The sequence below is a fragment of the Hydra vulgaris genome, chromosome 06 (assembly GCF_038396675.1).
Source record: "Hydra vulgaris chromosome 06, alternate assembly HydraT2T_AEP".
In the NCBI taxonomy this organism is placed as follows: domain Eukaryota; kingdom Metazoa; phylum Cnidaria; class Hydrozoa; order Anthoathecata; family Hydridae; genus Hydra; species Hydra vulgaris.
This window is the reverse complement of record NC_088925.1, coordinates 29,142,913-29,161,597: the sequence shown is the minus strand read 5'-3', so window position 1 is coordinate 29,161,597 and position 18,685 is coordinate 29,142,913. Positions and strand designations below refer to the sequence as shown.

Sequence of the window (18,685 nt, the reverse complement as noted above, 5' to 3'; positions counted from 1 at the left end):
AATCAAAACTTAAATAAATATATAGTTTAGGTCAACATGCTTGCAGTACCACTTACTCTAAACACGGTAAAAACATAATGGTTTTTTTTTATTTATTTTTTTTTATTTTTTTTATTTTAGGTGCCCTAAGAAGTCCTAACGGTCTTGTCACAGAGCACCGCGGAAGTGCATTTAACCAGGAAGTTCACGCCTCCTTCCTTACCGTGACGCGAAAATTTGTCCAGAGCTCGTTTCGAACCTGGATCTCCTGCTTATAAAGCAAGCGCTCTAACCACTGCGCCACGGCCGCACTGAATGCTTAATGCGTTTAAAATTTGTTGTTTGATTTGCTTGTAAGTAAATATTACTATTATGGTTAAAAAGAGTTGTAATGAAATAAATATATTTATTAGAACTTTATTTAGGGCAGTTTCTTGATTAGTTTGGTTATCAGTGCAATAATTATAACTATTATACTTAATTTTTATTTAGTTTGATTGCTATAACTTAATTTTCTTAATTTTTAATCACTTCATTTATTAAAACATCAATCCAAAATTTTTCTCAAAATTACCAAAATAATTATCAACAACTGAGATCTCTACTAATATCAAACTTTAATATTGGTTTTATTATAAATTGAGTGCATATATTACTAATAATGCTATAACAAAAAGTCCACCAAACACAGCTGCAATGGCATAATTTCTTGCGGATTTAGAAGCAAGTTGAGCTCTTTCAATATCACCTAATGAAATAGCTGTTTCAACCTTAAAATAAACAATTTAAAATTGCTTAGTTTTACTCAATCTAAAAAGTTATACCATGTATCAAAAAAACAAATAAAAACTAAATAAGAAACTAAAAACCTCATTAGACTTTTTAATTGACATTAGACCAAGAGGCCAACAGCAAAATAAACAAGTAAACCACGCAGTTGCTCTATAACTATTTGGAAGTTGTGCCATATTGACTTCAGGTTGCTGAGTTACAATGCCTATTGCATGATAAGGCTAAAAGAATAAAATATTTTCTTATAAATCAAAATAAGGTTTTAAGTTTTTGAAAACACACAAGCCTAGAAAGTTTTAACGCAGTTACCTATAAGCATTTTTTTAATTGGATAAATTCATTTTAAATATTCCTATTATATTAAATTTATATATATTACCAACACTTTTATACGCACCGTGTCTAACAACTTGGTGTTGGACTTTTTGGTCGATGACTGAAATGTTAAGATCAAGGGGTTAAGACATTGGGTAACGCAACATCCAGGTAGAGTTGTGACACATTTCAAAGTTCTCGACCTTCTAAAGTTTAATTCCATGTATTGTTTAAAATTTATGATAAAAAAATGCAAAATTTACAAAATGCAACTTTATTTAAAGTTTATATTTTGGTTTTGGCGAAAGCATGAACAGCTAATGTTGTTCATGCTTTCGCCAAAACCAAAATATAAACTTTCAAACCAAATGTTTTTAAGGACTAAACATTTTCATCTTCATTTGCAATAGAACTTTTTTTTGTAGTTATTTAGTGTGAATAATAATAAAAAAAAGCATTATAAAATGTTTAAGGAAAAAATAAGAACGAATTTATATAAAATAGAAAAAATTAATACAAAAACTAAAAACTTTGTCATGAAATAAAAGGCTGCGCTTTCAAAAATAATAATATATGTTTATCAGTTTCCGTGTTGTTATTGGTAAAAAAAACAAAAACTTTTCTTTGTCAGATTTGTTTGAACCATGCCATTATAGGAGTAGTTGGTTGCCTATAATAACACAATTGTACTTATTTAATTGCAATAACTTACAAAAAAACTCGGTGATATAATTTCAGTCAATATAGGTTCTATATGTTTAAGGAAATTCATTCTAATTAAAGTTTTTGTTTCAGAGCTTTAGGATATTATTTTGAAGCGTCAGAATCATGTTTTCATTCATAGAAAAGTGTTTTGAAAAACACCAGACTTTAGAGCTATTAAAACTTTTTTTTTTTGTATTTATTAAGGTGCTCTCAGAAGTCCTTAAGGATTGTCCATCAATTAAATCACGCTCTGAAAGGATGGGGGAAGGTTTGTGGTTTTGTTGCAACACATACGAGACTTGTTACTAAAGAGTTACGATGTCGTGACGAGAGGGAGGGGGAGTTGTCAAAGACGGTCGAAAAGTGTGTGACGTAAAAAATGGACGAAATGGTCTTATAAGCGAACACCACAGAAAAGCATTTAACAAGAAAACGCCTTCTTTTTTTTACCAGCGTCGTTTATTGGGTAAGTACCGGAGTTTACCTCCGGACCAATGGGTTCTGAGCCAGGACTATAACCACTGTGCCACGGCAGCCATCAACTAACCTAATCCAACCTTTTACCGAATCCAGGATAAAAATTTCTGAATGAGCTGGCGTTGATTAAATGTAAATATTTTTAAATGATTGAGTTAGAGTAAAAAGTTTATAAACTGTCAGATTTTACGATCAAGATAAGAACTTGTAAGATAAGAACTTGTAAGATAAGAACTTGTAAGATAAGAACTTGTAAGATAAGAACTTGTAAGATGAGAACTTGTAAGATAAGAACTTATAAGATAAGAACTTGTAAGATAAGAACTTGTAAGATAAGAACTTGTAAGATAAGAACTTGTAAGATAAGAACTTGTAAGATAAGAACTTGTAAGATAAGAACTTGTAAGATAAGAACTTGTAAGATTTATAGCGTATTTAAACATGTTACGCCCAACATGAATAAAAAAATCTGAAAAACAAACTTCAATGATGAATTTTTTTTTTTTTTTCAAAATTAAATTTTGAAAATAAAAAAAGCAGTGTAAAAGTGACTATTTGAAAACTTATTATTAGTCATATTTCCAAACTTTTAATCAAACTGTCAATATTTTCAAAAACAAAGTGAAGAAGAACTTTTAAAGTCAACTCTTAAAAAAAGTATATAAAAACATTAGCCAAAAAGGCATAATTTAATATTAAAAAATTAATGAATGATTTCACAAAACAAATTTTGTTAACTTTTGTATAAATGAAATAACGTTACTTACGTTTCTGTAAGGTGCATTTCCAATTAGTGGAGTTGAAGGACCATATTGCTGAGATTGATAACTTTGAGATGGAGATACTTGAGCTAATGCTTGGAAATGAGGAGGTTGCTCAGCTTATATATAAAAAATGCGATAAAACTTAAAAAATTTTTATCTAACATTTGTAAAAACTTAGAAATTAAAAAAAGTGACGAAGTATGAAAAAAAATTAATTGATGGTTAAAATAAATTATAAAACGGTAAAATTAATTCAAACCTTAAATATATGGCTTTTAACTTTACATGTTAAACTACTTTTAAATCAAATTTAAAATAGGAATACTAAATTGTCGTTCAAAATTTAAAATTTTGTATCTAATAAAATAATTTTAACAACATTAAAATAATTTACTAAATTTATGACACTAATATATGTGAGTTATTATTAAATGTATATGTAATAATTAATAGAGTTATTTATTACTTATTTATATTATTTATTAAGTAGTAGGATAACGTAAACTAAAAAACTGTAATTATGTAGATATCAAATTATTGCATGATTCGTATACCAAGACTTCACAATTTTTGTAGTGATTTTTTGTAAAGTGGATTTAACAAGTGAACCTCGGATAATAAATAAATATTCAGAATAAACCATTTCATATAGAGAACCAACATTAGGGAACACCTTTTAAAGAGTGTTTCGAGGGTATGGTAAATTCTTTAAGGTGATAGACTACTAAAAAAGTACTAATTTTGAAGTAAAATGTCAAAATTTTGTTTTTGGACTCATTTTTTTTTAAATTTTGTCCTTTTTTATTTGATATAACCATCTTGTATTTTTGAATTACATTAAACATTTAAAAAATGCATTTTACTAGAGTTAATAAAAATTATTGACCTTAGCAACGCCTTAGCAACACAAAAAAAACCATAATTTAAGCTCTAAAGTTTATGCCTAAGCTATGTTAGGCTTCTTTTTTATATTCGTAAACTGTTGAGCTATACTTTAAATTTGTTGTAAAATGTGCTTTAAAAGCACATTTGTTGTATAAAAAATAAAAGAGTTGAGCTAAACTTTAAAAGCGCATTGTTGTGTGACTTATTCAAATTTAAATAGTTGTTGTAAATTTTATTGTAATATATCAATTAATGTGAGATATATATTTTTAATATGATTCAATACCTTTAGCTTTTTATTTAGTATATATAAAAATGAGTTCAGGAGGAAAAGAAAACCTAAATTAAATTTTTAAAGTTAGCAACAAAAAAACTTTTATAGAAAAAAAAAAAGAAAATGGAACTTTGTTATACCAAATAGAGTATCTAGTAAAGCCTCAAATGTTAATCAACCCTCTAGTTCCAGCGAAAGAAAGTTATCTTCCAGCATTCAAAACGATAGTTCTAATGCATCAGATTATTTCATCTTTATTCATTGTCATGTGTTGGAAAATATTGCTCAGTCTCTTTCATGCCCAGATTGTTTTTGCAACATTAGGCTTACTTATTATTTTAATAAAAGAAAAGGACTTTCACATAATTTATCACTACAATGTTGCAATGATATGAAAATGTAGTTTTTTAAAAAATTCGATACCTCTCCGGAAATAAAAAAACAAAAAATAATTCAAGGAACCGATTTAAAGGAAATAAACACTTTAGCTGTTATTGCTTTTCAAGAAATTGGCTGCGGATATGCTTTAATGAAGACATTCATGTCAGTTATGAACATTCATTCTTTAGCTAAAGGGGCATTTCACAACATAGACTTGCAGGTTAAAAATACCATAAAAAAAATTGCAACAACTAGCATGAAAAAGGCAGCTATAGAATCTCCTTATACTGAAATTGTAAATAATATTTGTTGCACTCAGGTTTCTGTTGATGGCTCATGGCAACGACGTGGCTATTCTTCTTTGCATGGCATTGTTACAGCCAAAATCAGGTGATAAATGTGTTGATGTTAAAATCAAGTAAAGACATTGTTACTGTTGCAAAATGTGGATCAGTAAAGAAAATACATTAGAATACGAGCAGTGGAAGTTAGACCACAATTGTCAAATAAACCATAAAGGGTCTTCAGGATCCATGGAATCATCAGGGGCTGTTGTCATATTTTATCGGTCAATTTCAAATCGAAACTTAATTTATAAAGAGTACTTTGGAGATGGGGGCTCATTTTTAGATGTTGTAAAATCAAAACCTTACATTGAACAAGGAGTAATTCCAATAAAACTTGAATGTATTGGGCATGTTCAAAAGCGTATGAGTACCCGATTACAAAGTTTAGTAAAATTATACAGTGGCACTAAACACCATTGTCTGGTAGAAATAAACTGAGAGATAAGATAATAAATTCGATGCAAAACTACTATGGCATTGCTATTAGAAGGAACATTGATAATATTTATGCTATGAAGAAGTCTATATTTGCCATTCTTTTCCTCTTTACTAATATTCCAAATTAAGATGAGCGACATCAGTTTTGTCCTCGTGATTCTGAAAGCTGGTGCACGTATTGGTGTAAAACAAAGCAGTATATACCATCAAGTTCAAAAAAAATGTTTTTTGTTTCTGGGATTTAAAAAACAATTTCAAATAAATCCCTTTATTCACATGGTCTATTCTAAAGTCTGTACACCCATGGTCAAGTTATTTTCAAAAGGTACATTTTGACTAGTTAAATTAACTGTCCAACTAAGATGATTTTTTGTAAATTTTTTTGTGGCGTCTAAATTTCTTGCAGCTGCTTTGAATGGACGGCGGCTATAGAAATTATTTTTATCGTAATTAACTTGTAATCGTATCAGTGCTACAGTTTGAGCCGTGAAACTAATGCATAATTGAATCTAGTTTATAAGCAGTCTTGCGTGGATAATTTTTGAAACAGCCTACTAATAATCTGTCAGCCTTTTCAGTTGCAACTTTTAGTCTTCTAGAGCTTGTTTTTAAAAGTTTTGTGCTGACAAAACCATTTCATAATGCAACTTATTACTGATTTAGAAAAATATAAAAATCCTGTGAGTCATTTTTTCCACAGCTTTTAAAATTAATTTTTTTTTAAATCTTCTAAGCTTTTCACATTTAAAATATCACTCTGAAACTGAAATATAACATTTTCCAAATATTTTAGGAATCAGTTATACTTCACTTTTTTTGAAATATCTCAAAGTTAGTGAATTATTAAATTTTGAAAGTATTTTTAAACATTAAATTTTCTTTTATTTATAAAAACTTGACTTAGTTGCATGGTATTTTTGAATGAAAGCCTTTTAAAATAAATAACCGTTAAATTTTACAATTTTTGTTGTCTGCATTTTTGAATCGAAATAATATAAGCTCATTTAGTAAAAACTTCAGCTTTTTTGAGGAAGTCTGTGAATAACTATACCTTAAAAATTGATAAAAAGTTAGCATCCCTTAATCTTTGCACGCTACTATATATATATATATATATATATATATATATATATATATATATATATATATATATATATATATATATATATATATATATATATATATATATATATATATATATATATAATATATATATATTTATATATATTATATATATATATATATATATATATATATATATATATATATATATGTACATATATATACATATATATATATATATATATATATATATATATATATATATATATATATATATATATATATATATATATATATATATATATATATATATATATATATATGTGTGTGTGTTTATAGATATATATAAATATGTGTGTATCTCTGCAGAAGTGAACGGATAAGCTTGTGAAACGTATAAAACGTATAAGATGCATAACTATTGGTGAGACTCTTACTTTTTGGAGATAACCATAAATGTTTCATTCTTCAAATAGACGCTAAGTTTGATTTTTATATTTCTCAAGGATAACATATTGAAACACCATCCAGAAGTTAGTTTTATTTGTTGAATACTATTTAAAGTTATGAAAATAAATTCTTTATTGCAGTTTTTTATTCGTTCATAATCCTTCTTATGCTAGTTAGCCCTTATAAAACATTATTAGGCACTCTCCGCGATGACTCTAGCGGTAGAAAAATTACGGTTATTTGTTTTACTAATAATTTCTCGCCCGTCAGTTCAAATTTTTCATTATAACTACAGCATTATGTATTGATGCAATGTGTTGATAGCTTAGTTCAGGCAGTCTAACTAAGTTTTATATATGGCAATATTTTATAAAACTTATACATTTAGTTTTTATGCTACTAAAAATGATATATATAATTTATACAACAGATTTTCAAAATCATTGTCAGTTTAAAATAATGTCAAATTTCATTTATTTTCTTAACAGACAAAGTTCAGCTGTTTATGAATATTAAATTATGATCAAACTGTACTACATACTGATTAACACTATATAGTTAGAGGTATACCAGATATGAAATGAAAATGCAGGATTATTTACTACCGGGTATCTGGCTGGCTATATAATATATATTACTTTGTGCCTTTTTTCAAAGTTCTGACGTTTTTATAAAGCTGAAACAGCCCGAGTAGCGAACAATATTGTTATAAAATTGTTTACATTATGTAAATTATATAAAAATAATTGCACCAATATTGTTTGATACTCGGGAAGCATTTGAACTAAAAATTTTATTCCGAGCTTGTTTTTAAAAAATGAGTGAAAAGTACTTTTTCAGCACTAAAGTGCTTTAATGGTCGGTGTTGTAATTACGAACGTTCTATTACTTTAATTTTACTTTAAAAACTCCCATGTTCTAAAAGGAAAAGAAAAAGGTTAGCAAAATTATAAAAAATCTTTTAATGAATACATTTTACATTTTTGAGGGTTAAAAATTGATAATTTAAGTGAAAATTTAATTTTGAGCACTCTAAATAAAAAGGATTTACCGACACGCTAATAAATGGGCGTTAACATTAAATATTTTTAAAGTCTTAGATATAACATTATCAAGCTTTGTGCACACTCCAAACTTAAGTTTATGCTTTGAATGAGAATGGTTTGCTTCAAAAAGTTATGGTTCAAAGTTCAAAGTTATGGTAATATAAGCTTGGAAACAAAAATAAGCTGAAAAATTTTTCCTGAACGTCTCTCCTAAATGAGAGTGAAATCACTTAATAATTATTTCATTATACTATCTTTTACTTAAATTCATTGAGGTTTTAAAATTCTTCAATTAGTTAATGCTAGAAACGATCATGTTCAATTTATTACCGGTTATAACTTTTTAACCTTTTTTTTTTTTTTTTTTAGGATACAGTATTACCGAAAAACAAAAATGTAAAGAACTTGTTTTGCAAAAGAATTTTCTACCAAATAAACAAAAAATAATTTTTCTTTTTAATGTTTAATTTTTTTTGCTTTTAGTATATTGTTTTTTGAAATTACATCTACAACTTTTTTTTTTTTTTCTCTTTTGATATTTGGTAGAGATTTTACACTCAATAAATTCCTTGTCTTAATTGATATTAATTATCAATTAAAATCTTAATTGATATCTATAAATGTCCTTGTTTTAGATTTTTTTACTCAATAAATCCCTTGTCCTTGTTTAAAATAAAAATCAACTTGGAGTAAAACTCATGAAAAAGATGGTCCAATCATGTATACTCATGCTGTCTGGACCCCTCGCCTCTACTTTAAGTGTTTTCATTTTTATCTCAACCCGTTTATACGCACTTGTACACTTTTAGATAATACTTGTACACTTTTAGATAATACTTGTACACTTTTAGATAATACTTGTACACTTTTAGATAATGCCTTCTCCTATACCTGTATACATTTACTTATACATATACTTTATAAATGGCCTATAATTCAAATCAATAAATTCAATGAAACAAAAACTCTTAGAAAGTCAGTTATAGAAAAATAAAATAAGTAAAAATTTAAAGAATGAGTAAACGCAAGGAGTCATTTAATTTTCCTCCTTTTATGGTGAATAAACAAAAGCATTTCTCCTGTTTTAAGCAACAACCATATTTTAAGAATAATCTTTCAAAAAATATGGATAATGCAGGAGTACTTAGGTGTTTTGAAGCAATTGTGTTTAAAAAGAAATCACTCTTCTTGCATCCAGTTTTTCACTGGACAGAGTTTTCTGTCTACAAATTAGGTTAAGAAAAAAACTTTATTTCTTTTTTAATCAAAATCTCATTTGATTTTGATTATAAAAGAAATAAATTTAAAGTTGTAACATGCTACGAATAAATGGTTGAAATGTGTAACAAGTTGACAACATTTTAAAAGAACATTGATAATAATATTTTTACTTATGATTAAATCTGAAAACAACTATTTGAAGCAAATGAATAGTACAATGTATTGAGGAAATTTCAGCTAGATTACTCACACTTACCGTATTGCTAGCACGGTCTCTTACAAGAAGGTGTCGTCTTTCAATTTGATTTTTCTACCTATTTCACATAACCTTTTGGATTTATTTATCTAAAATAACTTTCATGAAAATAAGGCACGTAATATCATATCAATTCTGGTAAAATCTATATCAATGCAGTGGCTTTACAATAAAATAAATGATTCATTAGAAATTGGGGATGTCCATTTATCTGAAGAAAAACTTATTTAAATTTATTTTATAAATTTATCAGAATTTTTGTTACTTAACTTCATGTGAAGTTGAGATATTATTATCTTAGAAAAATATTTACTATTTAGCAAGCAATATCTGGATACTAAATGACACATTAAGTTAATAAAACCTGTATCTTCAACTAAAGTAAATGGCTGTTTGTCTACGGCCACGATCAACCCGATTTTACCATGAATAATTTGAGACCTAAAGTCATTAATGCCTCATACTTTTAGTGACTTTAAACATTCATCTATTGAATTCTGCTTAGAAGTTTCCAAAACAATCTCGTCTTTCACTATTGTGTCAGTTGATAAAACTACTAGTGTGATTTTATTGAAAACCTGAACTGTTTTTTTCTGTTTACTTTTATTTTGTTCTACGTGATTTTTTTTGGATGATTTATTTTAATGTGATTATGCAAAGGTGTTGTACTAAAATATTTTTCACCAGCCTCCTTAGCTCCACTTTTATTTATTTAAATATATACTGCGGTTTGCATACAGATCACTTGCATAATTTATTTATTTATAAAATGACCTTGTAAAACTTTTCATTATTTAGTTTGTCTGAAATATAAAACTATACGTGTTCACAAATGACATTGAATATTCAACTATTTTACACATACATTTGAGACCAACACATTTATCTATATTTTACAGATGGTAATTTTGGTAAAGTATCCATACAGTAAATAAATACTACAAAAAAATTGACAGTTTTTAAGTTTGATTGCTAATAAGTTGGTAACTGCTGTTTTCTAAAAAAAATCTCGTTGTTCTTAGTTCATATTTGTTTAAAAACATTCCGCTGTTATATACTTAAAAGTATTTAACTTTTATCTATAACGCGAACATGTTATTTAAATATCTTTAAATATAATTACAATTATACTGTTTTCCTCTGCTTCAGAGAAAAAAATCTTTTTTTAAAAAGCAAGATATAAATTTTAATTACTGTGCCGATAACCAGTATAACTCATATTGTGTGTAAAAAAACAAGCTGAATTGTAAAATTTAATATATCATGCATCTCCGGCATATCTGGCCTGATCTAGAAGTATATATCTGGATATGTAAAAGTTAAATCCGGTACACCTCTTTATATATAATCAAAGCTGACGTCGTAAACTGAAAATATTAAATAACTGACTTATTTGATCTTATGATCAAAATAAGTCAGCTATTTAGTATTTACAAAATAAGTCAGATCATTTTGATCTTTTTAAAAAAAGATTTTTTTCTCTGCAGCAGAGGAAAACACTATTATTGTAATTATTGTTAACGATAATTAAATAACATGTTCGCGTTATAGATAAAAGTTAAATACTTTTAAGTATATAACAGCGGAATGTTTTTAAACAAATATGAATTAAGAATAACGAGATTTGTTTTAGAAAACTTTGATTTGTTTTGAAAGTATTGAGCTAATAAAAAAAGATAATGGTGACCCTAAAAACTACTTTGTGGTAAACAACATTTGTTATTTCCATTCATAACCAAAAATACTGCACAAAGTTATTTGATTTTTAAGACCAAAGTAATAAAAACTTGTTTGAATAATATTTACGCAAGTTTTACTTTTCTTTATTTTTATGATTACTTTTTTAATCTAAAAGATTGTAAGAGGTAATCAAATTGCAGATTTGATTTAAAAGAATTTAATTAATAGGAAACAACCCTATGTTCAGCGGTTTAAAGTTGATTTTGAAACGCTTCAAAGAGAAAGCTGTTTAAGTTAAGATTATATGACGACTCACGGCCTACTTAATACACGGCCGGATATGTTGGATAAATATGCCAAAATTAAAAAGACAATTTTTTTTCATTAAGGCTTTTTCATTATCACACTGTGAGTTAATATTGTTTTTTTTAATATTGGGAAAAATTATTTATAATGGCGAATAAATGTGTTGTTGTTAATTGTCAAACTGGCTATAAATATAAAAAAGTGAATCAATTTTTGCAAGTAATGCTGTTTTTAGTTTACCTAAATAAACTCATTTAGAAGAAAAACGGATAAAATTTTGTTAACAGGAAAAATTGGAAACCTAGTAAACATTCAGTTATATGTTTGGATCATTTTGAACTAAAGTATTTAAAATATGGAAACGAGTTAAACCCTTTTCTAACCATTTATCCTGATTTTTTTTATTTTAGAAACAGGTTACAAATCTTTAGTTCCTATATAATATTATTTCATCTTCAATAAAGCCTATAGTTCCTTTTGATAACCTCAAACTAAACAAGATTTCAATATTTCAGATGAAATTCATACATTTCAAGAAATGGATAAAATAAAAAGTTTTATACGTGTCATGATTCTTACTCTCCAAATAAGTTTAGATTTCAAAGATGTGAAAGTTTGGTTTTATACTATTATTTATTTTTCGAAGACTCTGTTAACATTTGCGCATTGATTGCTGATAACTATCCAACTAATTTGTTACCTTATTAAGTTGAAGCCAGAAGAAAATTTCTACATCACTTACAAAGATGACATAACTTATTTGATGTTTGACAATTTACATTTGCTTAAAAATATTACGACTAATTTAATTATTACCAAAAAGTTTTATTTTCCCACCATTTCATTTCACTGATTACAATTTTAAAATAAATTTGTCTACACATTTAAGCATACTTGAAAAAAGCATTAAAACTAGGAGAGGACATTAAATCCAGGTATCAATAAACAAGATCCTTACGTCAACCTAACGTTAAGCATATTCCATGAAACAACTTCAGCAGCAATTCAAAGTTATTTTTCTAACGAATATCTTAGTTATTAAAACTACTTATTTTATGGTGGGTAATGTTTAATTCTAAAATAAAGTACTCTAATCATATATTTTTTAATGCATTTCTAATAGGGGATGGTAAGCCACAATATTTTGCGTGCATTTGCTCACTGGGCTGAACAGTGGCACAATTTTATTTGAACGTTACGTTATATTTTTACCACTCGTTTCCAAAGTGACCCATTAGAAAGACATTTTTCATAAAACCGTTAAATGAGTGGTTGCAAGTTTCTTGTTGGACTACGTGAAGTAAATACTTCTGAGAACGTTTTGCAAACAAAATTGTTATTTAAAAAAAAATTGTCTTTTGGAAAATAGATTTAGCATCTTTTAACTTAGTTGTGAATCTAAATTCGAAACTTATCTAAATATCGAAACTTTTTATTAATGATATTCAGGAATGTGAGTTAAATGAAAACAATAAATAAGTTTCTGTTTTTGTTAATGGATGTATATGCAGAAAATTACTTAAAAAAGAAAAATTTGAATTATGTTCTTTTTCACTAAAAAGTGATATCATTGATGTTAATACGGAATATATTGAGCTAATATTCAGAGGAGGCCTCAAAAATCTCTCAAAAACACCGGCAAATCATGTAATTAATTATTTTGCTATGCTTAATGCAGGGAAAAAAATGTTTACTTAGTTTCAATGTATTTGACATAAAAATTTGCGATTATATTTTATATGTATTGTTGTGTTCATATTATATTATTTCTAAAAGACCGGCACCTATCTATCCAATCAAGTCGTAATACATTATAAATCCTAAAGCTAAATTATAAATCCTCACAATCGAGTGGCTTTTAATTATTTATTTTTTGTCTGCGAATTGATACTTGCATAATTTGTTTTTCTTTAATCGCACCTGGAACTTTTTTTGCTTCTGCTATTATTTTTTTGTGCACCATCATCTCCGCATTGTCTCGAATCCTGTGTAGAGCAAATATAGTATACAATCTTCTAAGATGAGTTTGATTTCGATCGGAGAATATGCCCGTTGTGATTTAATTTGACTTCGTAAGATATAGAGGCTACACACTTTATTACTTTACCTCTAAGGCTACACTTCAAAATTATTTCGACTCTCTGTAGTCAGCATACTATTAACTATTAAATCAATGTATATGTTTAGATCAATTTCGTTGTTTTTTGTATGTTGCAATACAGGTGCACGAGGCATTGCATCAGCATCTGTGATTGACTTTCCAGCAATAGGCTCTGTAGTGAATAAAATTCTTAACAATGACATTCTTAATTTTTTTGTTCTTGGCGATATTTCTGTAAGCAAGCGATAATTTTATATAAGAACTAAAGGTTTGTAATCTGATTCTAAAATAAAAATTGATAACCCATACAAATACATCCGCGTGCACCCTCATGTTACAGCTAACATTTCTTTTTCGATTGGTTAATAATTTGTTTCTGTTGTTGTCAAAAATTTAGATGCACAATCAATTGGTTAGTATACCTTATCGTGATTATAATAAACAACTACATTAACTCCGTTTAGTAAACTTCCATCTGTTCTCAGTTTTACTGGTTTTGTCACATCATAGTGTGCTAATAATGGTGGGTTTTTCAAACTTTTTATCTCATCGAATGCTTTAGTATGATTTTCTGTCCATACCCATTCTGATTTTGAATATTGAAGATCTCGCAAGGGTTGAGCTAATTTAGTGAGTAATGGAATAACTTTCGATAACGGTTGAGCCATACCTAGGGAACTACGCAACTTTTTATTTAGAGATTTCACACCCTCAGCTGAAATTTTTATGTCCTAAACACTTTTCTAAATTAAGGGTAACTCCATGATCTGCAAATTTACATAGTAATGCAACTGGATTTTTATTGTACTCATTTTCTTCTACACTTCATAACTCGTAGAATTCGCGTTTGATATCTTTATTTAATTGTGGAAATTCCGTACAAACACGAAGCTGTCCATTAGACTTTTTCATAACTACAACTGGATAACACCAGCCAGTAGATTGATCTACTACTTTGATAACACCCATCTCTTTTATACGTTCCAGTTCTAACTTTAATTGTTCTAGAAGTGGGAACAATACTCGTTGTGGTGCTCCAATATCTTCCTTAATACGTACAGGGTCATCTTTAAATGTTCTTAACTCATTAAATACTGAAGTAAACTGTTCTACCACGTTATTTTTTGTTAGTTTATTCATTCCATATACATATTCATATACATTTTAATCATACCACACATACGTTTTTCAGGAGTATCTATTCTAACTAGATTAAACTTTCGTGAGGCAGATTTACCTAAAAAAGCAGTTTTTACATTATCACATACATATATGTTTATTGAATTTTTAGAAATATTCTACGTACTATAACGGTGACATCGGTACCAGCGTCACTTTTGAATTTTATTGTATCATATTTTACTTTTAGTTGCATTTCCGAGGGTCCTTCTGGCACAAAACTAATCCAATCCAATTGCACAAAATTAGATTTCACTCTTTCTAAATACAATGCTCCTAAATGTTGCTCCGAGGTTGAAAAAGTTTTTATTTTGTTTTACTGATCAGCCTCTCCATCTGAAATATTCGATTTTGTTTTTAGGTAAACTAATCTATTTGAGTAATAATTCATAATATTACAGTCTCTTTATTTTTCACCCCATGCTGGACATGATTCTCGACTAAATGATTTTTTTTTTAAACAGAACTTAAACGCTAATGAATTTAACCTAAAGTCTCTTTCATTGCCACTGTTCTGTGTCAGTGAATTAAACTTTATCTGTTTTATAATTGTTGTCCAGGCCGGTCAACATTTTCATTTTTAATACTTCGTAATTCAGATACACCTTCTAGTGCTTTTACAGAAGAACGACAAATTTTCACTGCTTTATCCAGTGTTAATGTCATTTCAGGAAGTAAATTTTTTTGTATTTCCACGTAGTATCCCAAAAACAATTTTATCTTTTAATAAACTGTCAAAACAATCGGCTGTTTTACAAAAATTGCAATTTTTACTTAATAATTTTATTTCAGTCTACAAATCATTAAAACATTCACAACCTTCTTGAAAACATTTAAAGTATTTATGGCTTTCTAAAGTTTCATTAATAATACTCTTGGCAAAAACTGTTCTCCAATATAACAGAAGGGTCCATTTTTTCATCTTTGGTTAGACTTAATGATTCATATATGTTTCGAGTTTCTAAACAAAATTTATGCCTTAACATTGCAGCTTGATATGGAAGTGGTTTTATCTCTCAATCCGAGTAAAAAAACATTTCTTAATCAAAGAGCAAAATGCAGCATATCTATCTACAACTAAATCTAATATTGAAGGAGACACACTAATCTTTTTAAACAAAAACCCCAAAACTTATAATATCGAAAAACCGTTTTTCTAATTTTCAGCCTACTTATGCAAAATACCTGGCCGTGTATTAGGTAAGCCATGCATGACTTCATAGCACTGCTTGAAAAATATATTTTTTTACAAAAAAGATAGTTGTAAGTGGTGTGCAAAGTTAACTATATATGGACTATTTTAAAAATAATTTACCAAATTAAATTGTTTATATCAAAGAAATATTAGTGAAATATAAAACATTGAGAAAAGTGTTTATTTGACAACCCTAACACAAGTTAAGAAAAAGTTTTTCGTTTTAATTAAAACGATCTATCATGATTCATTCATTCTAAGAAATTATAGTACATTTTTTAAAATACCAATATCTCAAGTAAAGTACAAAATAATCGCCTAACTACAAACAACTGTTTAAGTTTGAGAAAATTTAGGGGCAACATTGGAAACTAAATCTAAACAAAGTGTTGTACAATTTCTTTTTGAATAATACTCATTTTATTTGGGGATTTTGAATTTCTTTATTTCAATTTATGGTTTTATCACGGAGTACCATCACATGGGGATAAGCATCTAATTATTTAGTTTCTCATTTCCTACCGAACCGAAAATGCTTATATGCTTTGACGGAGGTTTGAAATCGGTACACCTAAAATACGAGTCTAACGCTGTTACCACTGCGTCACTACTAATAGCTGCAGTTAAAAATTGCAAAAAAACTGCATTTAATTAGAAAATGAATAACATGATACAGGTTTTCTATTTATTGACCGCCAACCAATAACTAGTTAAACGAATTCTTATGTAAAAGTCGGTCCTTTTTAACTAGTTAAGTTTTATTCATTTTTTTAAATTCAATTGATAAACATTAGTGATTTACAAGTTTTATTAAATCAAAGCTTGCCTGAAAAGTTTTGTTGAAATAAAATTATTACTTTCAGGGTTATCCTAAAATTTACGCAATGCTTAAATCGATTTGATTATCTTGATTTAAAAAAAATTTGGCTCTAGCAAAAAAAAGTATTACTTGAAATAACGTAAAAAGTATAGACTAGTTTATGCCTATAACATAGCTGCCTAACATAACTGTCCATTTCGAAGATCTCTAGCTACTAGCGTTTTAACAAAAACATTAAATGCATACTTTTAAAATTAGGACTGAAACTAATACTATTGTCCGAGAATAAAAATCATAAAATGCAGTCTTACGAAACGTTCTATTTAGTTCACGTTAGTTGTCTAAATATATTTTATATTGTTGTATGTTAGTATAAAAAAAAAAAATACTAAATTAAAAGTAACAACAAAGTAAATTAAGAACTTAACAAGTAACAATAAGGATGCATAGGCAACAAAAGCGAACTTACATCTATAATTTTGTTCCATTGCTTCTAATTATTTGTAAATTATGTTGAATGTTTTTCTAAAAAAATTTGTTTGCTTTTGTATAATCACAAATATGTATGTATATACGTACACAAATATGCTCATTTATGTATGTATGTATGTATGTATGTATGTATGTATGTATGTATGTATGTATGTATGTATGTATGTATGTATGTATGTATGTATGTATGTATGTATGTATGTATGTATGTATATACGTACATAGAAATATGTATGTATGCATGTATGTGTGTATGTATGTATATATTTATGTATGTATGTATGTATGTAGGTATATATGTATGCATGCATATTTTTATATATGTTTCTAAAAAATTTTACCACTCACATTTGCATCCACATTTGAATAACGAAACTATGATTATGATGGTTTTATTATTGTTGTTGTTATTATTTCGAAACAAATATACAGATTTTTTATTTTAATAATCAAGAAATTTAAAAAAATAGATATAATTTTAAAAGATTCAACATTTACTTGAGCTAGAAATAAAAATAAAACAATAACCTGCATAAAAATAAACTTAAATATTACTATTAAATTGTCTACAGTATAAATATTACTAATAAACTGTCTATAGAAAATTTGAACATTTACTTTTATTTGATGATGAAATTCAAAACTAAAAAAGTTATCTTAATAATAAAACTGTAATTTAATACATAGTTAATAGTAGTCGACTTACGTCATTTAAATGTAGTTTCTAGGCTTTTCTATATCAACGCGGTTCAATATTCCACGAGGTCTTTCAAGCAAGGTCTGCCAGCAAATTAGAGCTGATAAATTCTTACTTTATAGAAGAATTGATGTTGTTCATTGTTTAAAAACTAAAATAAAAATTTCAATAATCATTTGTTTGTTTTTCGTTTGAAAACATTAATCAAGTATTGTTTTTGGAGCAGTTAAATAGAGCTGAAGGTCTTTTTAAGCATCTGCGTATCGTTATCAAAATATCGAAACTAAGCAATACTTTTTACGATAATGGGTTTCGATATGAATTGCTATGATCCGATATGTTTCGATATGATTCCAATAAAATATCGCTTGGGTTTCCATATGCACGATATCAGTATCACTTTTAGCAATACATATCGCACAATTTATCGCTAAAAAGTGTATAACGATATTTTTTTGAGTTTCGATATGATTCGATACGTTCCGATAAAATATGGTTTGGTTTCAATATTTTACAATACTTTGTATTAGATATGACTAAATGCTAAGTTAAATTATTTTGCAATATATTTTCTCAATTTATTGATTAAAATATTGATAAAAATTAATATTCGCCTAATTTTGAATGCTATTTTTTAGATAAATTGTTAAAAATGGCTCAGGCGGTTAGAAGAATAATCCAACTCTTTAGTTTTTTAAATAAAAACATACCGTGGTGTGAACTAACAATGTCCTATGCTTTTAGAAAGTCCTATTTTAAGAAATGACAAATTTTGTATATATAAAGAAGCATTTGCGGAAAATAATTTTGTTGTTTTAAATTG

The 18,685-nt window shown here is 27.3% G+C and overlaps 1 protein-coding gene across 3 annotated transcripts; it reads right to left on the bottom strand.

Moving 5' to 3' along the window:
• Window positions 1-561: 561 nt before the first annotated feature.
• LOC136081764 (proline-rich transmembrane protein 1-like) lies at window positions 562-18,395 on the bottom strand. Of its 3 annotated transcripts, XM_065799816.1 has the most exons (6): window positions 17,694-17,830; window positions 17,514-17,540; window positions 17,143-17,198; window positions 3,036-3,148; window positions 849-992; window positions 562-749 (listed from the first exon to the last, which is right to left on the bottom strand). In XM_065799816.1, exons 3-6 carry the CDS (start codon window positions 17,159-17,161, stop codon window positions 612-614), a joined length of 414 nt encoding a protein of 137 aa, XP_065655888.1. In that variant the 5' UTR covers window positions 17,162-17,198; window positions 17,514-17,540; window positions 17,694-17,830; the 3' UTR covers window positions 562-611. The 3 variants fall into 3 exon arrangements, with proteins under 3 accessions (XP_065655888.1, XP_065655889.1, XP_065655887.1); XM_065799817.1 differs by lacking the exons at window positions 17,514-17,540; window positions 17,694-17,830 and adding an exon at window positions 17,872-18,395; XM_065799815.1 differs by lacking the exons at window positions 3,036-3,148; window positions 17,143-17,198; window positions 17,514-17,540; window positions 17,694-17,830 and adding an exon at window positions 1,169-1,318.
• Between the last annotated feature and the right edge of the window lie 290 nt (window positions 18,396-18,685).

Excerpts from the sequence above, each read along its gene's own strand:
- LOC136081764 (XM_065799815.1), bottom strand. The coding sequence starts at position 1,309 with ATGGAATTAAACTTTAGAAGGTCGAGAACTTTGAAATGTGTCACAACT. Across the intron at positions 993-1,168 it reads ACACCAAGTTGTTAGACACG|CCTTATCATGCAATAGGCAT; the intron begins GTGCGTATAAAA and ends TTATTCTTTTAG. Across the intron at positions 750-848 it reads CAATTAAAAAGTCTAATGAG|GTTGAAACAGCTATTTCATT; the intron begins GTTTTTAGTTTC and ends GTTTATTTTAAG.